Raw genomic sequence first — 25,420 nt, 5'->3', positions numbered from 1 at the left:
AACATTCTCCTGTATCAGCAGTTTTTTCTTCTTTTCCCTTTTACAGTCTGGAATTATAACAGTTACCAATTTAGACACAGTGAGTGACGTTATCCATATGGCACTACCAGTGCTAGGATTAAGTGTAAGTAATCTGAAAGATACTTTGAGTTAAATAACAACTTTGGTTTTTGAGATGAATATATTTTCCCTTTGATCCAGATACATGCACACATGCTTACAGTGTATATTTGTAAAATACAGTTCCGGGCAAAGAGACCAATTGTAGGCAGCAATATATTTTGTCCCCAGAACCATGTGCACATGTGGGAATGGAAAACGTCGGAGATGTATTTGTCTATGTATGGGTATTGCTCTTCTGTTCTGATTTTAAATTTCATGTGAACTGAAAGCCATAATTTAATGAAATTGGAGTATAATTTCAGATTGCTATTGTCATGTATTTTATTTTTTGTGTGTATATATATAAGTGTATATATATATATACACACAAAAATATCTTACATGCTTCCTAATACGAAGGTTATAACCTTGTCTGTTGGATTGCTATTTCTGTATATTCTGGTTTCTCCAATCCCACACCTATCATCTCAGTGTACACAAACCTAATAGACATATCTAGTTGAATTTTTTTTTTTTAATTTTTGAGGGTCGGAGAGGACAGAGATAGCAAGAGGGATGAAGACAGACACAGAGAGAGGAAGACACAGAAATACATAGAGAGGGTGCTCGCCTCTGTTGGTTCAATCTCTGGATGCCCACAGCACCTAAGGGTGGTCTGAAGCTAAGGTCTGGATCCAGGAGTACGATTCAGGTACCCCACGTGGGTGGCAGGAACCCAGTTACTTGAGAATTCATAGCTGCTTCCCAGAATGCACATTAGCAGGGAGCTGGAATCAGGACCTAGAACTTGGATTGGAACCAAGCTATTGTGGCGTGAGTCTCAGGCATCTTCAAACCACCATGCTAAAATCTCACTCCTTATAAATTTGGACATGAAGAACACCTGCATAAAAGCTGTATGCCTTAGATGCTGATTCAGGGAATGATATATCTGGTGCCTCTAATAAATTATTAAAGAGCAAGATAAGAGTTGAATGAAAGCTTGCTCTTTGGGGAATGTGTGTGCACACCACATACATGTCTTTTTTAAAAACTTGTTTTATTTGAGAGACATAGACAGACAGAAGAGTTTATGTCTATGGTTTCACTCGACAAGTGCCTACAGCAGCAGTAGAGCTGATGCCTGGAGCTGAGAACTTAATCCAGGTCTCTTGTGTAGATGATAGAAAGCCAGCTAAGTCCAGTAAAACACAGCATTCTTCAAAGAGACTGGAGATAGCTGAGAGTGGAATGATCAGGATTAGACTTACCTTTACTAGTGAAGTGGCATAAATATGATTCTTTATTCCTTAGGTCACTTGGGATAATAGCATTGTGATCCTTGTCAAAAGTCATATGGCATGAATCTGGGGTGTAGTCTTGGAGGCTCAGAAAGGGACCGAAGTTATTTCGGTCAGTCCTGTTAACTCGAATAGCATTGGCACTGGTCCCAATTATTTTCTTGTTTGGAAATGTAGAAATGCTAAAGAAATACATCCTTGATCTGGCTAAAAAGCCCATGAGAGTTTCTCAGGCATGGAAAGCCAAGACACTGTGGCAAAAAAATGACCTAAATGGAAGATCTCTGTGAGTGCGATCCCAGTGGAAAGAACAGGCCATCAAAGAAGGAGGCACCTTTCTCTGAAGGGAGGAGAGAACTTTCACTTTGACTCTGGCCTTGTCTAATAAGGCCGGAGTTTGTGAACCCGAGAGGTTTCCATAGCCTTGGCAGCTCATGACAAGAGCCTCGGGTGATTACTGACGTCATAAATAAGAGTGTCAATTGTTAAATCAATAATAGGAGTCACTGTGCACTTGCTGCCCATGTAGGATCTGTGTTTTTAATGTGTCGTACTATGTGAATGAATGGTAAGACTTATCTTCAAACAGTACTTTATGCTTTGTATGTCTGTGTGGGTACAAAGTGTTGAAATCTTTACTTAGTATATACTAAGTTGATCTTCTGTATATAAAGAGAATTAAAAATGAATCTTACTGAAGAGTTGGTTGGGAGAGGGAGTAGGAGATGGGATGGTTTGCGAGTGGGAGGGTGGTTATGGGGGGAAAATGCTTTCAAAATTTATATTTATTAAAGTTTTCTAAAAAACAAAAGAAATACATCCTTGAAGTATGCCCTGACAAAGACTTGTGATACTTAGTTCTTTTTGTCTCTAAGGGCTCAGAAATGGACTACCAATTGTGGGTCTATTCAAACCAGAGAAAGACCTCTTACCCGCTCATCGGTAAGTGTCCAGCAAAATAAAAAATGAAATGTATTGCTTCAAAATGGTAACTATTAATTTCCAGACTATGCATTGTTTGTTCTTAAGCTTAAATATCTTTACAAGGGAGAAAACAACCTCATGTAGTCAGTACTCATTTATAAAAGGAATTGCCAAGTGTATACTCTACCCTGGGTGCCTGACAACATATCTTCATACAGCAATTTAAGTTGTAGTTGGAAAAGAAACTGAAGTTTTATTCTCTGCTTTTCCATGTGGATAGCACAACTGTCTTGGAATAGTCCTTTTTTTTTTCTTTTTTTGTAATGAAATGAAAATGGGGTCGAATTTCATCTCTCCAAACATTTGATTGATGCCCATATACTGGTTTGTATTCCCCTTTCCATTTCTAGTCTCATAGGTAATCTCTATTTTTAAGTCTTGCAAAATCTGTCAGGTCTATGTCCAAGTATACCACTCTCCCTCCTCCTTCCTTTCTTATTCTTTCTTTTAAGTTTTATAATAACATACTTTCAGTTTACTTTAAAATCATATGCTTAACCCTCCACTAAGTAAAAAATTTACCAGTAGTAAGAAAGAACAACAACACTGTTCTAAATAGTAGAGGAATAGGTTATTATTTACAGACAAGGGCTTTAAACAATAATCACATCTCAAAATGTGAATTTTACTCATATACATTAAATTTTTGTACTCTATTTGGTACCACAGATCAAGGAAAGCATATGATATTTGTCTTTTTGGGACTGGCTTATTTAACTAAATATAATGGTTTTCCGATGCATCCATTTTCTTGCAAAAGACAGAATGTTGTTCTTTTTTGTGGTTGAATAGTATGTATATAGCACATTTTCTTTATCCAGTCATTGGTTGATGGACAGTTGGGTTGATTTTATATCCTAGCTATTGTGCAATTGAGCGACAATAAACATGGGGGTACAGATAACTCTTTCATGCACTGATTTCCTTTCCCTTGGTAAATTCCCAGGTGTGGGATGGCTGGGTCACATGATAGGTGTATTTTCCTGTTTTTGAGGAATCTTCATACTGTGTTCCATAATGGCTGTATTAATCTACATTTCCACAGATGTGTATTAGGGTACCTTTTTCCTACGTCCTCACCAACATTTATTGTTTGTTGATTTCTGCATGAAAGCCAATTTAATTAAGGTAAGGTGAAACCTCATGGTGGTTTTGTTTGCATGTCTCTGGTAGCTAGTGATCCTGAGGATTTTTCTTGTGTCTCTTGGCCACGTGAATGTCCTCTTTTGAAAAATGCCTGTTCAAGTCCTTTGAGCATTTTGTAGCTGGGTTGCTTGTTTTGTTGTTGTTGAGTTTCTTGAGCTCTTTATAGATTCTGGATCTTAATCCTTTATCTGTTGTATAGTTTGCCAGTGTTTTATTCCATTCTGTCGGTTGCTTCTTCACTTTGTTGAGTGTTTCCTTTGTAGAAGCTTCTTACTTTGATGTAATCCCATTTGTGTATTTTTGCTTTGATCTCCTTGCTTCCAGGGTCTTTTTCAAGAGGTGTTTGCCTATGCCAGTGTCTTGCAGAGGTTCTCCAATGTTCTCTAGCAGTTTGATGGTATTATGTCATAGATTGAGATTCTTGATCCATTTTGAGTGGACTTTTGTATAGGGTATATAGGTATATAGGTAGGGTTCTTACCTCATACTTCTGCACATGTATATACAACTTTCCAGCACCATTTGTTGAAGATACTGACCATTCTGTAGGTATTGATTTTAGCTCATTTGTCCAAAGATTAGTTGGTTGTACATGTTGGATTGGTTCATGAAGATTCTATTCTGTTTCATTGATCTATGTATTTATTTTAGTGTCAGATCCAAGCTGTTTTGATTATAGTAGTATGCTTTTTTAAAAAAAGATTTATTTATTTATTTACTTATTTGAAAGTCAGAGTTTCACAGAGAGAGGAGGGGCAGAGAAAGAGAGAGATCTTCCATCCGATGGTTCACTCCCCAGTTGGCCACAATGGCCGGCGCTGTGCTGATCCAAAGCCAGGAGCCAGTAGCTTCTTCCAGGTCTCCTACGTGGGTGCAGGAGCCCAAGGACTTGGGCCATCTTCTGCTGCTTCTCCAGGCCATAGCAGAGAGCTGGATTGGAAGTGCAGCAGCGGGGTCTTGAACCGGCATCCATATGGGATTCCGGCACTTTAGGCCAGGGTGTTAACCCACTGCACCACAGTGCTGGCCCCTGTAGTATGCTTTTAAATCTAGTATTGTAATGCTCCCAGTTTTGCTTTTGTTGTTTAGTATTGTTTGAGCTTGTTGGGCTCTCTTGTTTTTCTGTATGAATTTTAGCATCATAGTCTCTAGATCTGAGGAGAATGCCTTTGGTATTTTCATTGGATCACATTGAATCTGTAAATTTCTTTCTTTCATATGGACATTATGATGATAAGTCTTCTGATCCATGAACATGGAAGATTTTTCCATTTTTGTCTGTTTTCTATTTCTTTAATGCTCAATAATTTTCATTGTAGAGATCTTTCACCTTCTTGGTTCAGTTTATTTCAAGGTGTTGACATTTTTGTAGCTATTGTGAATGGGACTGATCTTACCAGTTCTTTGTCAGGCTTGGCATTGTCTGGGAACACAAAGTCTATTACTTTTTTGCATTGATTTTATATCCTGCAACTTTACAAAGCTCTCTTATGAGTTCCAGTAGTCTTTTAGTGGAGTTTCTGGTTCCCCTGTGTTTATGAATGTGTGTGTGTGTGTGTGTGTGTGTGTATACATGCATGCATGTCATCTGCAAACACATATATATTTATTGTGAAATTATGTCAAGAAGTTATTTGAGCATGATTAAAAATTAAGATAATCACATTCAAACTCCTAAAAGGTTTTTTGATTAACAAACATGTACAGTTCAGCCATTCTTTTTGTTGAATTTTCTAGCACTTGATCTTGAGGTTGTTGATAAAAACATTATACTTCTCCTAAAATAGTTGTTGAATTAACCTATATAAAGAAGAGACCATTCATGAATCATCATGTGTTTCAGTGTCTCTCACAGAAACAAGCCCTGGAAAGGAAGGGAGGCATACTATTTGTCATAGACTTTGTAATATAATGCTGGTGATTTCTATGAAAATCAAACAGTATTACTTACCTGGGCAATCTTCCTATTCTTCTTTCAACAGTCATGTAAAGGAACTAATGTGTAATTTATAATGTTTTCAAGTCACTTACAAAATTTGAAAATAAAGTTTCTGTTCTTTCTGAATGTACTTTGTCAGTCTCAAAATTCAGGAATTGCTAAATACATCTGAGGACAAAAGCCAACCACCTATTTTATGATGTTTCTCCTTAATTTTGACATCTTTGTAACAAGATAGCAATAGAGGCCGGCGCCATGGCTCACTAGGCTAATCCTCCGCCTTGCGGCGCCGGCACAGCGGGTTCTAGTCCTGGTCAGGGCGCCGGATTCTGTCCCGGTTGCCCCTCTTCCAGGCCAGCTCTCTGCTGTGGCCAGGGAGTGCAGTGGAGGATGGCCCAAGTTCTTGGGCCCCGCACCCCATGGGAGACCAGGATAAGTACCTGGCTCCTGCCATCGGATCAGTGCGGTGCGCCAGCCGCAGCGCGCTGGCCACGGCGGCCATTGGAGGGTGAACCAATGGCAAAAAGGAAGACCTTCCTCTCTGTCTCTCTCTCTCTCTCTCACTGTCCACTCCGTCTGTCAAAAAATAAAAAAAAATTAAAATAAAGATAGCAGTAGAGTTAGTGTGCAAATCAAATACTGTAAATGAATTTATTGAGTAGATGGCATTTGTTTATGTAAAATGTTTTTTCTGGAGGATGATTTGGACCCGAACAATGGCATGCACTGTGACTGGCTCCAAGAAATCCTAAGAGTGTATCTGTCGTTGGTGACTCCTAGCGGTCCTTATGGATGTGTGTTTAATATGCTCTCAGTTCCTGATCATCTTTTTCTGTCCTGGTTATGCCGATGGTTTGGTTTTGTTAATATTGCAGTTGTAGAAGCTTCTTTTACCATGAAAGAGACAAGTTGCTATAATTCTTGCTCTGAACAGGGTATTAATGTCCCATGAAATGGAAAATTTAACTAATATGTCAGAAATTGAATAAAGGGAGCTTTCACTTTGTTGTTGAAAAGAAAATCCCTTTGACAGCACAGAATCGTGAAAACATGTTCGAAGTTTAGTTTTTGAGAGGCAAAAATAGACACAGAATGTTAAATTGCTAGTTCTATCCTTAAAGGTCCACGAAGATTGGAGGTGTCCTAGGGCAAGGGCCAGGAGCCAGAAGGCAGGTCATCAGTCCAGTCTTGCACGTGAGTGGCAGGAACATCAGTGTTCAAGACAACAGCTCTGCATCTTAGGGTCTGATCTGCATTTGCAGAGAGCTTCAGTCAGGATCCATGATCAAGGACCAAACCAGGTGGTCCAATGTGGGACAGGGGTGTCTTCATGGACATCCCAATTGCTAATACCCACCAGTAGCAGAGGATCTTGAGAATTTCTTGGGTTGCCAGCAATTTAAAAATGAGAGAGGAAAGCAATGACATTACATGTACTCCGTGAACATCAGTTGGTAGGATGGCTCTGGGTCTCTAACACTCTGCAGCACTCCCTCAGCTAGTGAGCTGTGAGGGGCTCCCGAGAGGGCCAAAGTAGGAGGGAAGTGTAACAGCAGACCATGGCCCCAGTGCTCTTGAGAATCACAGGCTATAAAACTGACAGAGAAATGAAGTCTCTTTTCATGATCTAACATCGTGGGAGAGAGATTCTAGATTACAGCAACTCATGACATATATGGCCCAATCATTTAAAAAATGCAGACCACTGATGTTTACTCATGTTTACTCATATGAGGACGTTAAAAATCTAGTTGGAGTCAAGGCAGATTTTAGCAGGCCTTCTACTTTACAACGGAAATAACAAGTCATCAGTGTGCAGTGCACTGAGGGATCTTGGTCTTCTAAGCTAGGCAATGGGCTACTACTTCTGTTTGCGTTGGAAAGGTCCTCTGCCTGGGTGCCTGCTTTATGCAGTGCCTCCCCAGAGAGAGCACACCTGATGCTCACTCCCAAGACACAGCTCTCTTCCTTGCAGAAGCCCCAGGAGAACTTGAGCTGTCCCCGGTGCTGTACCCACACTGACAACAAGGCATGTTTGATCATACCTGTCACCATCAGCCTGATGTGTATTGAGATTTTTCTCTGCCTAGGGCATGAGTGTCCATATGCTATCCAAGCAAGCTACCATCGAGCTGCCTTTCATAATCAGGAACCGGGGAAGTCCACCTCCGCCCTGAGCATGGAGGATCCCGTTCTGGAGATCTTGTCTGATGGAGGGATCCAGTTCGTGTTGAAGCCCAGGCACACGGCTAAAAGGCAGCGCCGGTGCGGTAAGTCTAATTTCCAGCAGGGTTCTGCTCTCTGCTCATCCATGCATTCCTGAGAAAAAAATTCATGACAGAGAGCTGTTCTCCATGAGGGAGGAGGTGTGCATAAGTACAGGGACCCAGTACTCACCAAGAACCAGGCTTAGAGAAACTGTTCAAAGTCAGAACCCATCTCACTTCCAGGAGGATTGTGGTGGTTCTTCTACATTAGAACTTTTGTCTCCTCTGGATACCCTGAGCATTTGCTCCATAAAATAATGCATGCACAAACTTATGTGTCTGTAGAGAGAAGTTTCTTGTGGCCTGGCATCATGGTACAGTGGGTTAAGCTGCATCCTGCAATCCACATCAGAGCATTGGCTTGAGTCCTGGCTCTCCCAGTTCGGATGAAGCTCGCTGGCTTTATCAGAATGTGCCCGGGAAGGAAGCAGAAAATGACCCAAATACCTGGGTCCTTTGTCTCGCATGTGGGAGACCCAGGTGGAGTTCTAATCTCCAGCCCTGTCCCTGGTTGTTGTGGCCATTTGGGAAAAAAACAAAGTGATGAAAGATGTCTTTCTCTGTGTGTTATTCTGTATTACAAATAAATCTTTACAATGAAGAGCATCATGTGTGAAGGCCTGGAAATGAAGACTAAGCATTCCAGAGGGTAACCCTGAACCTGGAGTGAGAGCAGGAAGTAATCAATGTACTGCATGCCTTAGACTTACCTTATATGGAAGATCTCCAGGATGGTGAGAAACTGTGGCATTGAATTTGGATCTCTTCTGGCTTGGGCTGAAGTGGCTAGGGGGTTGCTTCCTGAATTGATCTCTTCATTATGCCCACGGCATGCTGACTTCCTCCTGGCTTCAGATGCATATCTAGACCAGACATGGACTGAACAGTTACGATCAGGGATGTTTCAGCTTTTTGCTTTCCAGTCTCTCCCTACTTGTCAATATTCTTTTGAGAGACCTTTCTCTGAAGAACAGTTTTTAGTAAGGTGGGAAATATTGTGGCAAGAATATAATGATTTCCACTGTGAATGGTGTTCGTACTTTTCTTGTGAGGATATTCTGTGATTTATATAGCTTATAAATGTGTTTTTGGTCGTAATTTTGAGCATATAGCAATATTCTATAAATGTTGCTCCTATGCAAGATTGTGAATCTGAACTTTGTAAACATCCACAACCCCCATTTGGGCAAGAGAATGCCACCACCAGAAGTATCGCCAGGAGTGTCAGAAAGGCTCAGTGTTTTTGAAGTGAGCTTGTTGAATTATGCAACGTGTCTCATGGAAAATGGCTGCTGTTTCCATTGGTCACAGAAGCAGCATGCGCTCTCAGTAAATAATGTACCTTATGAAAGCCTCAGCTAAGCACCGAAAGTATTTTTGTTTGAGAAAGATTGTAATGGCACTCATCTCTCTCTGTTCCCATATGTTCTGGATGTATAGATTCATATCAAGGTATGGAGCATGATGCTTCATTGCTTAGCTGTGTGACAACTAAGTAGTGGATTATGTCCCAATAGATTTTTAAATAATGAAATCAGGTGAGTCCTAGGTGTACCAGGTTGCGCACGAGTTAAACCATGTATTCTTGCCTGTTTTAAAGAAAGAGTTGGATATGGTAGTATGTATGAGCAGCCTCCTGCATTTGAGATGGCATTTGCTTTTTTCTTGTCTCCTTTTAAAAGGTGGAATTTTGAATGCTTGGTGTTGGATTACTTTGTGACTGCATGCTATCTGGAGAGTACTAACTAACCAGAAAGAGAATGGAGATAAAGTTTACTTTAGGGTGAGGAAACTGATGTGTGGGATCCCTTACACCATTTGATTGTAAATGATTACAGAAGAAAGTAATTCTCTTCACGGTTGTGATGAGTTGTGTGCCATGCTGAGTAATACATTATATTAGTGCAATGAGGTGTAGATAGCATCATTCTTAAACAAGTTGAGTCAAAGGAAAGTCCAAAGAATTGAGTAACTGGACTGGCTGATGAAGTGGCACATCTTGGAGCCTATCCTGGCTTCCTCAGTGATATAGCACCATGAGGATTGCCCTCCCTTGTTTGTCTGATGGTGATGCATTCAGGGGCCCAGAAATGCCAAGAAGATGGCTGATGAATGATATTTGGGGAGGGGGCCGGTGCTGTGGCACAGCGGGTTAAAGCCCTGGCCTGAAGCGCAGCTGTCCCATATGGGCACCAGTTCTTGTCCCGGCTGCTCCTCTTCCGATCCAGCTCTGTGCTATGGCCTGGGAAAGCAGAAGAAGATGACCCAAGTCCTTGGGCCCCTGCACCCATGTGGGAGACCCAGAAAAAGCTCCTGGCTCCTGGCTTCGGGTCAGCATAGCTCTAGCCGTTGTGGCCATCTGGGGAGTGAACCAGTGGATGGAAGTCCTTTCTCTGTCTCTACCTCTCTCTGTAATTCTGTCAAAATTAATCTTAAAAAAAAAAAAAAACAAAAAAAAACAAAAAAACAAAAACAGATTGTTTTTGGCAACTTCACCCATCTGTCTATCACACTGCACCTTGACTCCTCTGGTGCCTTTTATGATATTCAGCATAAATCGGTCATTTAAGAAGAAAAGTTTAGGTGCCTTCTTAAGAAAACGTGCACAGCTGAGCAGTAGATACTCCAAACTCATGTTTTCCTTGGTGATCCTCTTTTCTGTGGAAAATTCCTCTTCAGCGTTCAGTTGGCAGAGCTTGATGGGTAGCTAAAATATAGGCTGTATAGCTTGGCAGGGTGGCACAAGGAACAAGGCCCCACGGGATCCTGCCACTCATTTGGGAACCAAGTGAAGAAGGTGAAATCAAATCACCTGGGGAACAGGTTAAGCTTTGTAACCCTGAAGAGTGAGGGAGGTAGAGGCTGGTTGAGTGATATCAGGGAGCTTGTGTCATGAAGTGCAGATCTCTTTGATGGGAGTGAGTTGCTGGTGGTTGGGCATTCAGACTACCAAACAGGAAATCTCATAGGGAAAGGTGACTTAGCATGAAGTAGATTATGAGACTCCACTTAGTTTGAATGTCAACTGTATTTTTTTGCTTTTCAAATGAGTTCTGACACCTGACTCCACTGGGTAAACTTAAGAGGATGTGTATAACTCAATGTGAGGTGTCTCATTATGCAAAAAAATAAAAAGCAAAAACTGTAGGTAGCACTGCCAGAATTGAACCTGAGCAGCTTCCTCAAGTCTTTATATTTCATTTCTGGTTGATGAATTGATTGATTTGAGAGACCATCACACACATGCACAAGAGAAGGAGAGAGAGAGAGAGAAAAGAAGAGAAGAGTTGAGTTGAGTTTCCTATCCTCTGATTCACTCCCTAAATGTCAGCCGTGGCCATGGGCCAGGGACAGAACCGGAATCTGGTATTTACATCATGTCTCCTTTGTGACAGGCAGGACTAGAGCTGGAATTTGGGAACTTATTCCATGTTGTGCTTGTGAGAGGTAGGAACCCAAATTTGTTAGCCATGCATACTGCCTCAGAGGGCCTGCATTTGCAAGAAGCTGGAATTGGGAGCCAAAGATGGACATCAGGTCCAGATGCTCTGATATGAGCCTAGGGCATCTTAACAATTAGGCTAAACACCTGATTCTAACTGCCAGCTTATAGGAAATTGGGAAGAAAAGTTCATGAACGTCACGTGGATGGTACTAGCCAATTTCAGATCGTAAGCTCTTGTACACCACAAATGGATCAGTTTCTGTCTTTTCTAAGGCTGGAAACAGTCACCTGTCAAATGGAAAGGGTGGAAACAGAATCTGTCAATGATCCTCTACAGCTAATGGTCTCACTTTCTCCTCAGGCTTTCCCACAAACTGTCTGTCTTGCTGGGGCATTACCAGAAGCCATAATGACCTGCCCCAGGACTCCCCTCCTGCTATTTCGGTGCCAACACTCCTGAGAGTGTCTGGTGTTGAGGACCTGACCCTCACACTCTGGGTAGGTATCATTTTGATCTTCTGAAGCCCTCCTCAGGAGTGAGCGTTCTGAGGGCTTGGTGTCATCATCCAAAAGTGTTTCAAATGAGGCCATCATTTGTCAGTCCCTGGCTTTGGCTGACATGCCTTCTTAATGTGACCTCAAAGAAGAACAGTCAGCTCAGTTATCGTGGTCTTACTTCAAAGGCAACAGGAGAAAGAACCGTTCCGTTTATTCTGCTGGTTTCAGCGATGTTACCCAGTCACCTGCTCACACACAGCAAAAGGAATGTTTCTGAATCTCTTGGAGTCGACATCCCCCCATGTTCCCCTTTTAGCCTCTTCCTTGAAGTGTTCCTTCATTTCCTTTTTGTCTAGATGACTCAAACTTAGAACTCAACGTCCCTCACTGTGGGCGTGGTTTGTATTTCAGATGATTAGATGGATCACCTGCCATTTATGTATCCTTCTATCATAAGAGAATGTGTCAGAGGAAAGCCACAGAACGTGGCCTATGTTATTTCCCAGGAGGGCATTTAAGAGTTGGCACATTGATTGTCCAGCACATCTACATACACTATGCTAGATGTAGGGCATTTTTTGCGAGGTGGGGAGGAATGTATCAAGTTAGTTCCATGCTAGATGGTGCCCCAGCCCTTGCAGCATTCACAAGTTGAAGGAGTTGCTAGGATCCTCATCACTGTGACATCATTCATGGATAAAAGGAAAGCATGAGTAAGGTGATGTCCTATGCCCAAGGTCTCATGAAAAGTAAGGGACCTAATAGATGACAGATTCCTGGAGATACCTGACTGTGACACTCCTGTTCCCCTCTTGGCATGAAGATGAGGCAGAAGGACATGAAAGTCAACAAGTTTGGCAACAAGTGTGGCAACGAGATTTTCCTAGTTGGGAAAGGCCATCAGTACTAGGAAATAATGAGAACAGCATGGTAAAACAGGAGAGAGTGATTCACTAAAAGCTTGAAGCAGAGAAGTTTGGTGTACAAGTTTCATTCCTTGAAAAGGAAACTAGGTTAAAGCCAGCATTCAAAACAATTTAGTGGGTGGACACAGATCAGATGGATGGGTTGAACATATATTTAGAGACACTGAACAAAATTTTCTTCCCTCACTTCAGCTGCTGCTGTGTCAGTTCCCATACTCTTCTCTACAGGGGGCTAGCTTTTGTTCTGGGCTTGTGGATATGAAATGTCCTTTAATTAGTTTTCCTTTTTCTTTTCCACAGGAAGTGATTCGTATTATCAAGCAGAAAGGGCCAAAGACAGAGAATATTTTTCAAAAAGTTGGTGACATAAAGTCATTTATAGCCCTAAAGGAAAGATTTAACACAGGAGATAGAGGCGACTGGGGCAATGAATCGCCACTTGTGTTAGCAACACTGTTAAAGGTAGGGGGATTCTGGCATCATCTATGCACAATATGGAAGCTGTGTGATGGGTTTCATTCCTCGTGACATCTCAAGAAGAGCAGTAGGCCTAATCAGTTAAGCGTCTGAGAAACTGAAAAACACATCAGAAACTCCAGGTTGTAGGCAGCTACTCCCTTCATTGGACAGACTCTGCTTGTTAGATAGCTTTCCCAGTCTTCAGACTCCATGCTTGCTGTCCTCATCTGAATGCTCCATGTAGAATTATGCTAGCATAGTTATAATTGCCCAAGCATCTTCCAAATAAACCCTGGTTATTCATATAGAATTTTGGCCAGTACAAATCTCCTGCATTTGCCAGATTTGACAGTGTCTTCCTAATGACATCAGAGTTTCCCAAAGAAACTTTATTTGAAATTTTGAAAACCATTCTAGGTGTTTTCCACAATAAGCAAACATTGCTCTTAAAGTGAATTAAAAATACATACAAATGCCAAGAAAATTCCATTCTTTTCATTGCCATTCTTTCCCCTGTCTCTTATGCCTTTGCTTCACACGTGGTGTCAGGACTCTGCTATTTGGAGCTGCCTTCATTTTGACTACTGTTGGCATCTTATGTTCATTTCCATTGTACTTAAGCCAATACTCCTAGTTATAGTTACATAGTAACGAGCCCCAGCACAAAGCTCAGCTTGTGAATCTGACTTTGAAAGTGTTGCAGCAGGCAAAGCTAGGTTAGAAGTTTTAAAATGTTGGGCCTGTGTTTGGCATAGCAGGGTATGCTGGGGGTTGGAATGCTGGCGTCGTATATCAGAGCCCCAATTCAAGTCCTGGCTGCTGTGCTGCTGATCCAGCATCCTGTTAATGCATCTGGGAAGGCAGTGGAAGATGGCCAAGGTACTGAGGTTCTTGCCTCCCATGTGAGAGGCAAGGATGATGCTCTTGGCTTCAACCAGGGTCTGAACTGGATATTGCAGCCATTCATTTATGTAGGATCTCTCTCTGTCTCTCTTCCTCATTCATGAACAGTGTGCGTGTATGTGCATGTGTGTCTCGCTCTCTGTGCCTCTGCCCATTGAGCACAGAATTCTCTTTTTTTATTTATTTGAAAGTCAGAATTATAGAGAGAGGAGAGGCAGAGAGAGAGAGAGAGAGAAGTCCTCCATGCGATGGTTCACTCCCCAATTGGCCGCAATGGCCAGAGCTGCAGCGATCTGAAGCCAGGAGCCAGGAGCCTCCTCTGGGTCTCCCACGTGGGTGCAGGGGCCCAAGGACTTGGGCCATCTTCCACTGCTTTCCCAGGCCATAGCAGAGAACCTGGCCGGAAGAGGAGCAGCCGGGCCTTGAACCGGCACCCATACCATATGGGATTCTGGCACTTCAGGCCAAGGCGTTAACCTGCTGCGAAACAGTGCCATCCCTGAGCAAAGAATTCTAAAATCCAAGGTGATGCAAAATACACATGTATTTCAAAATTGTATGGTAAAATCACAAGTATCCAGGTACATTTCTGTAAGGGAAAATTGAATTGTTGGTCATTTCAGCAGCTGTGAAACAAAAATCTGGCAATGCCGTAATCACTACAAAAAATATCCTTACATTCTTTGAAACGCTCAGTACACTTGCTCTTTCCTTACCCTCCATCAATGCTTGGCCACATGTTAAATGGTTACACTTCTGTAATGACTTCCGGGCCCACACGTACATCACTCAGATCATAAAAATATACACTAGGTTAGACAGTCACATGTTTGTGTTGTTTCTGTTGTACATGAAGTTGATGTCATTTTTCAACAAGATATAGTGGTTACCCCTCTGAGGACTTTGGAGTCTGATTTTTGATAAATACCATGGGAATCACCTGGAGAGTTGGTCCAGGCTAAACATAAATACAGTCATGGAGTTGGATTTGCCATTGAGCTCCCTAGAAGCAGAGGTGCAACAGCAAATCGTCTTCACATGATCTCCTTGGCTCACAGTGTGACTTCCACAACATGCCCCGTCTAGTCATCCTGCAGCACAGGGAAAGCCAAGAGAGGACACATACCCCACGTGCATGGAAGTAAGTACCCAGCAGACAAAGCTGCTCCTGAGCCATCCCAGACTTCCCCATCATTCAGAGCTCCACACATACTGGACATACTCCTTGGGAAACAGTCAAAGGCTGTAACTACAGTGGGAGAGTATTGGACGCCAGTGACATAGTCAGGGTATAAGAGGGCTTGGATTTTGTCCGTTTTCTTCACTGTTCTATCCCCAGTAGTCCAAACTGGATATGACATAAATGACTACTCAAGAACTACTAGAATGAGTGAGCAATGTCTGGATTATGAACACAACACTTACTGAGAGGCATTTCCTACACTCACTGCTATTGAAAAGTGTCATGGGCCATATAGTGAGACCAGTGGAAAGAAAGCTAGCAAGGGGATATGAACTGGAAATATAAATCCCACCATCTTCTGGTTATATTTGTAAAGAGTTGATCAATGAGCTAGTGAAAAGGAAAGTAGAATGAGGCTATTAGGAGAGTATTTTGCCCCAGGGAACAGACATAGTCAAAATGTCCAGTCCTTACTTCCTATTTTCTGTGAGTACATGTGTGTATATTTAGTTCATTTGGTTCGGAACCTTTGCTGCTAAGACTTAAAAGGATTAGTCTGAAATCAAAATGTGAAGTATGTATGTTTACATGTCCACAGTGCATAATATGATTTAGGATGACCCATAAGCAGATTTGTCAGTTTGTACTATTTTGCTAAAATATAGGCAAAGAAGACTATATAGATTTGTTTTATATATTTGAATGGCAGAGTGAAAGAGAGAGACACGTATGGGTCTGGCAATGTAGCGCAGTGCATTTACCTACTACCTGCAACACAGACAACCTGTATGTGCACTGATTTGAGTCCCAGCTGCTTGGTTCTGGTTGAACTTACCACGAATGGACATGGGAAGGCAGCCAAAGATGGCCCAAATTCTGTGGTCCCTGCCACTCACATAGCAGAGCTGGGTGGAGTTCCTGGCTTCCGGATTCAATGTGGACATTTGCAGAGTAAATTCGTGTATGGAAGATTCCTCTCTGTCTCTGTTTCCCTCACTGTCTCTCTGTTTCTTTCTCTCTCTCCTCTCTCCCTCTCTCCCTCTCTCCCTCTGTGTGTGTGTGTTTCAACTCCATCTTTTACATAAATAAATAAGCTTACAATGACACAAACACACACACATGCTCATACAGAGATGTCAATCTTCCACATGTTTTCTGAGTGGCCCAGGTTGGGCTGGGCCAACCTGAAGCCAGAACCGAAAACTTGTTTCAGGTCTCTGAAGTAGGGCAGAGCCCCAAGTACTTGGGCAGTTACCCACTGCTTTCTTGGGCACTTTAGCAATGTGCTGGATCAGAAGTAGAGCAGCCAGGAATTGAAGTGACCCTCTGATAAGAGTTGATGGCATCCCTGGCAGCAGATTAATCCACTATGCCATAATAACTACCCTCCAAAAGATGATTGAGACAATAAGATGAGGTTTTTCTTCCCTTCCAAAACTTCTCAGACTGTGTACACCTCTAGAGTAAGTCAGAAGAAATGGAAGCACCCGTTTCTGCATGTACACAATGGTGGGAATTAGAGGCCAAACTCTATGGAGGTCACAGTTTGAACGTCTAGAGAAAAAGCGGAGATTAAATGAAATATTGCAATTAAATGTTTTCTTTGTAATTTCTCAAGTCTATATTTGCCAACAAATTGATATAACTTCTTTTTTAATCTCTATAAGGAGTGTCTTCGAGCCTTTCCTGGCACTCTCTTTTCAACCGACCTCTATGATCAGTGGCTGGATGTTCTTGATAAAGGGAATGACGAGGAGGCCAGAGACATCCAGAGGTGATTCTATATAATTGGTACTGCATTCCAGACATGCCTCAGAAGGCAACCGACATAGTCTGAGAAAAAGATTTTCTGCTCTCGAGCATGAACCACTAGAAGAGTGCACATTGTGAAGAGGGTTCTTGTAGTCCCACACACCACAGCCAGAATCAGAAGACATGTAGACTCTACCATTGTCATTGAGTTCTTATTTCTCCCCAAATGTTATTATGGAGTTGTTGATATTGTACACATTCTGAATGTATGACATCGGTGGGGAGGAAGTCCGCTGGTGTCAGAGACATGCTACAAGAACAGTTGACCACTGGTCTGACCGTCATATTGTCAGAAGCAACTAAGTGCAGATCTCTGTGTGTGCTTATAGAATTGAAGTCAGTCAAGCGCTTTTGTATGTATTCATGCCCGGGATGTGTTTGTTCCATCACTGCTTTAGACTCTTGTCTTGAGGCAGCATTCTTGTACTATTACCTTTCAAAGAAGGGCAATGCTTTCAATTAATTGCTGTTGAATTTCCTCAGTAAGCTCTCACCTGAGAACATTCTGTAACACAACATCTGTTTTTAATATACCTGTGTTCAATTAGATATTTACAAAGTTATCCCAAATGAAAACACATTGTGATTTCAGCAAAAAAATCATAGGAATTTTTTTTAAGACTTACAGCTCCTTTTGTCTGTATTTTCATTGGATTATGTCAATGGCATTAAAACTACTGTATTTCCTTTTTTTTATCTACAAATTCCTGAGGAAAATGACTTGCTATAAGACTGCATTTTTTTGTGTTTAGGCTTTTAGCCCATCTGCCCAGAACTAACACAGCTCTCATAAGACACTTGTTTTCATCATTATATGCAATCTCATGTAATGCATCATACAATCAGATGACTACATCAAAGTTAGCTTTGTGCATCACCCCGAGCCTTCTGTGTGTCTGGCGATCTACTTCAAGAAGCCCAGCCCTCGAAGATGAAATAAGGAGAAAGGTAATGAGTACCCTGTTTGTTTGTGTTGGAAAAGTGAAAGTCAGGATTTGCATTCTTGCCAAAGAAGCGAGTGATATCAAAATATTAGCCATTCAACTAGGCCACAAAATATGTTGGTCTTCTAATGAGAAATGTTTTTGGACAAGTTACATAGTATTCTTGGAAGTGTAACTGTCATTTATGAGATAAAACTGGTTCGTATGTGTTACCGTCAAGTGCAAATTTTTGTTAGAATCCAGAATTTCACATTTTTGTGATGTTCACGGTTCACATAGGACTTGTGACTCCTAAATAGGCCAAGTGGAAAAGAGCACCCCATGTTCATCCTTTTGTGTCACAGCTTTCCCTCGTGGAGTTTCTGATTGCAAGTTATCCCAGAATATTTGCAGTTGACCAGAAGTCTAAGAAGAGCTGTATGAAATCCAAAAGAAACATTGGAGAGAGTACCCGGCAAGTCATCGCCACTGCGGGGCAGAGTGCTGCCAGCCCAGGTGAGAGTTCCCTGAGGTGGGATCTTAGGGCCAGCGTGCCAGGTTCTCTGGGAGAATTTCACTCCTTTGCTAAGAACCAGACCGCAAGCCTGCCAGGTGTCACAGGAGAAGCTTGAGTGATGTCCTGTAGCTCAGGGCTAACCCCAAGAGTAATGCCACCCCTCCCATGACTCCACCTGCTCTGTCTTCACAAGGGTAGCACAGATCAGGAGGTTTTATGGTGTCCTGAGACCAAAGCACAGATAAGATGATGTACTTGACTTACCACGCCACTCTTGCAAATGATGTGTGCATCAGAGAGATCGTGTGTTGATCTAGTCTATGGAACCATTTTCTAACCAAATGTAAGTGTAGCCCTTACAAATGAGAGTGCCTCATGTGCTGAGGAAACGTGGACTTAAAGTAGTATGTGACTTCGCTGCTAAACATATTCAGATGAATGCACACTTTTTCATTATAGGTATTTATGATACAACTAGAAACAGTGTGTGCATAGACAAGTTCATTCTTTGAAATGCATTTCCACATACACTTCTGAATTACTCTCTCCCATATAATCAGTGTGTTCCTGTTGAAGCATCGGCGAGGCTTGGTACTCTGTGGTAGCTGACACATCCCAAGTCCCAGTGCTCTTTGAAACCCTTTGAAAGGGAATAGTGTTAGGGATGAACAGAAAAGACCTCATGTCATAGAGGCTTCTTGCCAGTGTTCCAAATTTGGTGCCTTCATGTACCAACGTGTCACCTTTGTATGTTGTGTACATAAATAGTACTCAAAGTTAAAAATAAAAACCTTAGAATAAATGAAAGATAGGGATTTGTTTTGCTCAAGAAAGTAGTACATCTATAAATCATTTTTTCATTAATTGTTCTTTCATAAACTTGTCTTCATGATGTCTCAGAAACTGCAAGACAATCTCCAATATGAGTCAATGATGTTATTCTATCCTTGGCTCCCTGTGGAAAACTAATGGGTACTTTTCCAAAGTACAAGATTCTTCATTTAAATGATTTCAAGGATTAAACCTCAAACTTTCAATTCAAAACAAGAATTGGTTTGATTCACAATGAGTATTCAACTTGGGCATCATTTTCTCAGAGACATACTTTGATATACTTAGTTTGATGATGTCTCAGAACTTAAAGAAACCCACATTGGGAGCAAATGATATTTACATTCCAAACAAATTCTTCTCCTGCAATCAGATACTGAAAAGTGACTGAAAATAGACTAACACTACTTTTGTTTTCTCGTCAATGGAAAAGATGACACTGTCACCGGAGTCTGAACCCATTAAAGGTATGGTGTCTGGCCAGAACTTTCCAAAGGAAAAAGAAGTCAAGCTTGAGCTTGTAAAGGGACCACCTGCGTCTTCTGTCCTCGCAATCTGAGTTACTGAAGAGTACCAAGAGCGTGCTTCCTTTAAATGTCCCTAAAATTCCTTTCACCTAACGCCAAAGGATAGTTTATAAAAGGTTTGCGCCTTGTTATCGATGTGCTTGAAATCTTCAGTTTCTTTCCTGGAAGGATAGAATTCCTTGGTAGAAAATTGCCCACGAGGCACCTACCCTAAGACAAACGTTTTGAATCCAGTTATTCTGTAACTGTCTCACAGTTGCAAAATTCAATCATTGATTTTCAAGATAGATTTTCAGTATTTCTGTCCTTATCCTTTTTGCGCCTCTTAAAGTAATTCTCATGTTTTGTATATAAGTGGAATTTAAATAAAAATAAAACACCTGAAATGAATTTAGAAAGGAATTTTCCTGCTCAAAATATTGAAATGGCCAATAGACAGGTGAACAGATGCTCAGGATCACTAGTCTGCAGGGAGATGCAAATCAAAGCCACAATGATTTTTCACTTCAGCCCAGTTAGATGGCTATCATCCAAAACTCAAAAAGCAATCAATGCTGGTGATGATGTGGGGAAAAGGTACCCTAACCCACTGCTTGTGGGAATGTAAACTAGTAGAACCATTATGGAAGACAGTATGGAGATTCCTCAGAAATCTGAAAATAGATCTACCATATGACTGATCCATTCCACTCCTGGGAATGAACCCAAAGAAAATGAAATCAGCATGTGAAGTGTCATCTGTACCCCCATGTTTATTGCAGCTGAATTCACAACAGCTAAGATGTGGAGTCAACCCAGATATCCATCAACTGATAATGGAATTAAGAAAATGTGGTATATACACACTGTGGAATACTCCTCAGCCATAAAAAGAAAAGAATGAAATCCTGTCTTTTGTATAGAAATGGATACAAGTGGGGACCATTAAGCCTAATGATACAAGCCAGTCCCTAAAAGACAAATATATTTATTTTCTCTGCTGTGTGGCAGGTGATGTAGAATACAAAAAATACTTAGGAATAAAATGGATACTTTGTGATATGATTGCTCTTCTTAGGCCTTGTGTATACTTGTGTGGAACTGTAGTCTTCCGACTTTGTTACTTGTTGAATATATGGTTAGTGATAAATTAAGCCTGTGACTATAGAGTGGACTGAAAGCTTTTCTTTGTAAAACTTAAAGGAAAAGTAGGGAAGAAAAGAGGGGGTTGAGAGAGTGAGAGGGGGAGGGGGGAATTATGATTCTCTTCTTAGAACTGTAGCTGTGAAATACACGAAATCTGTTCTCTTTATATTAGTAACAATTCTAAAAAATGATTCAATTTGTGCAGTGGGTTCTCATCGTATCTATTTTCCTTTTCTTCAGTCTAACACTCTCCCAACTGAGCTATTTTGGCTGCCCCCAGTACGTTTTCTTTTTCTTTTCTTCATGAGGTCTCTGAAACCTCAGGAAAATCCCCTTTATGAGTACATGAAGTTGAGATTTCAGAGTTGATTTTACTTGTATCTTACACTGAGATGAGTCTGTTTTCTGAACATATTCTAAGACAGCTTTAGATTTTTCCACAGTGGAATCAATAAAACCAACACGAGAATCGGATCCAATGTCAAAGAATGTGACTGACCCAAACCCTCCACTTGGCAAAAAGGCTAGGCCCGAGTTTCAGATTGGCCTGTGCGTGCCTTCTGAACCTTGTCTTCTGAGTTACTGAAGAGAACAATTGGTGTGGTTCCTAAGCATGTACTTGAATCTTCCTTGCACTGCCTTGAACGCCTGCTACAAACCAACTTGCCAAAATGTATAATTTTCCTAACTGGAATTGAACTCCTCCATTAATAACTCTCTTGCTAGAGAATGACCAGTGTGACTACCAAACTAAGGCAATGGTTTTGACTTCATATTTTTCTTGACTTGGCTTCCACGGGAACACTGACTATGCCGTTTGCCTTTATTTTTCTTGTGCTTATATTTTCTGGAAGGAAAATTACAGTTCAAAATGATATCCAAGGACAAACAGGAAACATGTAAGAGAATTTAGAATAGGAATCTTTTTTTCTTGAGCAAAAGGAAGTTCACACAGCATTTTCCCATAATGCATGTTTGCATGTATCTCCTTTCATGTGCTTGTATCGTATTTGGATTCAGAATAACTTCATTACCAGTTATCTGATGTTGAGAAGGGTCTGCTGTTGGAAAATGTACTATGATAGGTTTTGTTTTTCCTTCAACATGAAAGTTCACACTTCACTTGGAGTGTGGCACAGTGTAAGATGTGGTGACTGAACAAAATCGTCTACTGGCAAATAATGCCAAGCCCGAGCTGGCCAGGGCCCACATCTGTCTTTTGACCTCTGCATTCTGAACACTGGATGTGTTCAGTTAGCAGAATTACTTAGGATTTCATTTTATGTTCTCTGCCCATCTTTTAATGTGACATTAAGAGCTTCTTTTTCACAAATGTTTGAATGTGTGTTTCCTAACTAGCTTGACATCTTCAGTTTCTGCCTTGGAAGGGCAGATTCCCTTGAAAGAAAATTGCTGATGAGGCACAAACACTGAGACAACCATTTGCTTCTGCTGGAATCATGACTGCTTCACAATCGTACACCAAATCAGCACTCAATTTGCCGAGACTTTCATTTTCTGTATCCTCACACGTTTGCTACCTCAAATCGTAACTCCAAAGTTTGGTAGACTAGTGCTACTCAAATAAAAATAATATATCTGCAATGAATTTAGAAAATCTTTTGTTTAGCTCCAAAAGAATTCCGTCTTTGCATCTTGTACTCATGATATGTATTTCCCTCTCCTTTCCTTCACGAGGTCTCAGAAACCTCAAGGAAATCTCCATGATGATTGCCTGATGCTGGGGTGTTAAATCGTTGCCTTGACCTCTCATAGGGTCTGTTTTCCAAAGTTATCCCAAGACAACTGTAGATTTTTCTTCAATGGATTAAATAAAATCTACCTGAGAATTGGACCCAGTGTCTGGGAGTGTGACTGGCATAAACACTTCCTTCACTGGGCAAGGAGACCAAGACTAAGCATGGAATGAGCCCACCTATGTCATTTGTCCTCTGTCTTCTGAGTTACTGAAAATAACAGTTGTCAGGGTTTTTGAGGATTTTATCCCATCTTTCCTAAAATTCCTTGAAACCTCCTCAAGAACTAACTTGCCGAAATGGTTGAGCAACTTTCCTAACTTGGATTGAAGTCGTCTTTTGCTGTGCAGGAGGGATAAAATGCCTAGAGAGTGAGTCACCCTTGTTGTCTCTATGCCAAGACAGTGGGTTAGCAAAGTGGCACATTTTCCTTGGCTCTCACCGGGATACTGGCCATTTCCCTAATTACTGGATCTTTTCATTTCATCTATGCCTATCCTCTTATTTTTCTGAAAGGGGAAGGGCAATTCTTAGCACAGAAATGACCTGAGGAAGGGCCCATCTGTATAGAGTCACAGGAATTGGTTCCATAATCACTGGAATCATCAAGGCTTGCCAGTAGGACAAGGGGGAGGTCAACTTTGTCTCTCTCAGCACCAAGAACAAGGTCCTGGCTGTCACACTCTCTGGCAAGACTGAAATTGAACTCTCGGTGCACCAAAGATATACAGATAAAGAAACCCATATTCAGCTCAAGCCCAACTTCTATCCTTATGAACTGCAGCAGACTATACCACTGCAACACTCATAGACACAGTTACCATTGATGAACGTTGATGAACGCTGAGAGCCTAGACTCCTAGAGCAGCTTCACTCCAACACAAAGCAAAAATCCAAGTGCTAACCCTGCATTTGGCTAAACCATGAACTCTTTTCAATAAAAACTAATTCATAAAGAGGAGAAATGAAGAAACATTTCTATGCCCAGACATGCTGCTTTTCTCTGACAACTGAGATACTGAATTAGAGAGATGGCATGGTGGTTTTGCATTTTCACCTTTCATCCCTAAATGCTTGGAGCCATCCACCAAATACTGAATTTACCAATTATATGAGGGCAAGGCTAATGGCACTTGAGGTTTTCAGTTGCAGTGAAGGAGGGAAAAGATTAATTCACAGAGACTGTCACCAGGATCCCTACTAAGAAAGTGAACTGGGCATCATATTGTACTTTGTTGGCTCCCTAGCACAACAAATAGACTAATGATAGTTAAAAGAAATTTCATTACATCTGTGACTTACAGTGTTACCGCCTGAAAAGAGATGCACTAATTGAAACATGGAACGAGTGGGTTCCCCAATCCTGCCTAAGACATTTATATTTGTTTTCTATGGAGTTTGAAACCCAACATGACAATCATTTTTTTTTTTTGCTTCGGCTGGTCTCAGAACCCCGGGAAACGTGTCCACGAAGCATGGCTGTTGCCTGACGTGAAGTCATGGATTTGATCTCTGCTGCTGGAATGAGTGTGTTCTTAAAGCATGCCTAAACACTCTGAGATTTGTCTGACATGGAGTACATGAACCCAACATGAGCCTCAAAGAGTGCCCTGAATGGGACAGGCCCCAATCCTCCACTAGGGAAAAAGACCGGACCAAACAGAGGTGCGGCCACGCTTGCCTTCTGCCCTGTGAGTGAACACAGAGGAGATTGTGCAGCTGCATAAGAATTTCTCCCACATGGCGGGAGCGTCAACGAGGGAGTGACATGACTAAGCATGTGCTGAACATGGTTCATGAGAACTGGGGTTGGCAGTAGTGTCCTGCAGGGACCAGAGAATTCCTAGAGGTATACTCACGTAGCCCCTCAGAGGGGACTGTGGTCTGGGTGAAATAAGGTTCTTTGCTCCCACTGGAACACCAAGGTGGCACTTGCAAGTTCCTGCATCCTTTCACTTCACATGCTCTTTAACGTTCCGATTTGTTGCAAAGTGATTCCTTCTCAAGAAATAAGTGCCTCTGCACTCAAGCTGTGAAGGAACCTTGGATATGTGCCCAGGAAGGACGTGTCTTCTGGGAAAAGAGTGCCAGAATGCTAGTCAGGTTAACTGAGATTACAAATTGTACTTCCCATTACACACAGAGCGTACATACACCACTGGTGCATGAGGGTCTCCACATGGCTTGAGCCCTTTAGACACTGTACAGGTGGCCAAACAAAATGGAGAGTAGGGTGAAATCAAACCATCAGCGAACCAACTACTCGACCCTGACACAGGCCCAAACCCACCCCCAATCCCGCTAGTTTCCCTGGGAAGAGAACCGTCCAGCAGGCCATGGCTGGACTGAGCCCGTGCAGGACATGGTGCTCAGTTGCCATCCTGGAGGGCCCAGAGGATTGCTCTGCCTGGTTTCCTAGGCAGAGGCAGGTGTGTTGTCGGCAAAGACCCTCACTCAGGCCAAGTGTGTGATGTCTCTTCTTCTTCCGCAGACGCCGAGCCCGGCACCCGGGAACCTGTTCCGGACGTGCCGCTCCCAACCATGACTCCCAGCACCGAGGCTGACCACGACCACGGTAGGGGCCCGTGTGCCTTGTGTCCTCTGCCCCTGGGAGCCCGCTGGGCTGCCGGGGCTCCTTGAGCGAGAACGGGCTTTCCTATTGCCTCCGGGACCGGGAAGGTGTCGCCATGCGATTCCTTGTCCCGAAACGCTGGCCTGTGCTCTGGAGCTGCGGGGACGTCCTCGGGGCTCTGCCCGGGAAGGATGTGCTCCCTG

At 42.1% G+C, this 25,420-nt stretch overlaps 1 protein-coding gene across 9 annotated transcripts in view; it reads left to right on the top strand.

The window, feature by feature from the left end:
- Positions 1-24,037, top strand: part of LOC149124832 (rho GTPase-activating protein 20-like) — a 182,198-nt gene extending 158,161 nt beyond the window's left edge. For 4 of the 9 annotated variants that reach the window (XM_089301893.1, XM_089301895.1, XM_089301896.1 and 1 more), the window contains 8 exons: positions 47-124; positions 2,279-2,345; positions 7,563-7,742; positions 11,546-11,682; positions 12,909-13,070; positions 16,821-16,927; positions 17,718-17,913; positions 18,254-19,264. In XM_089301893.1, coding sequence (XP_089158019.1) covers positions 47-124; positions 2,279-2,345; positions 7,563-7,742; positions 11,546-11,682; positions 12,909-13,070; positions 16,821-16,927; positions 17,718-17,913; positions 18,254-18,520 — 1,194 coding nt within the window. In that variant the 3' untranslated portion in view covers positions 18,521-19,264. Of the gene's footprint in view, positions 1-46; positions 125-2,278; positions 2,346-7,562; positions 7,743-8,346; positions 8,474-11,545; positions 11,683-12,908; positions 13,071-16,820; positions 16,928-17,717; positions 17,914-18,253; positions 19,266-19,305 lie in introns of those variants that run through there. The other 5 variants (XM_089301897.1, XM_089301899.1, XM_089301900.1 and 2 more) reach the window with 5 other exon arrangements.
- The last annotated feature ends 1,383 nt before the right edge of the window (positions 24,038-25,420 follow it).

This window comes from Oryctolagus cuniculus, chromosome 8, assembly GCF_051225735.1.
Source record: "Oryctolagus cuniculus isolate XC-2025 breed Fujian yellow rabbit chromosome 8, ASM5122573v1, whole genome shotgun sequence".
In the NCBI taxonomy this organism is placed as follows: Eukaryota; Metazoa; Chordata; class Mammalia; order Lagomorpha; family Leporidae; genus Oryctolagus; species Oryctolagus cuniculus.
This window is presented reverse-complemented; position numbering and strand designations above follow the sequence as displayed.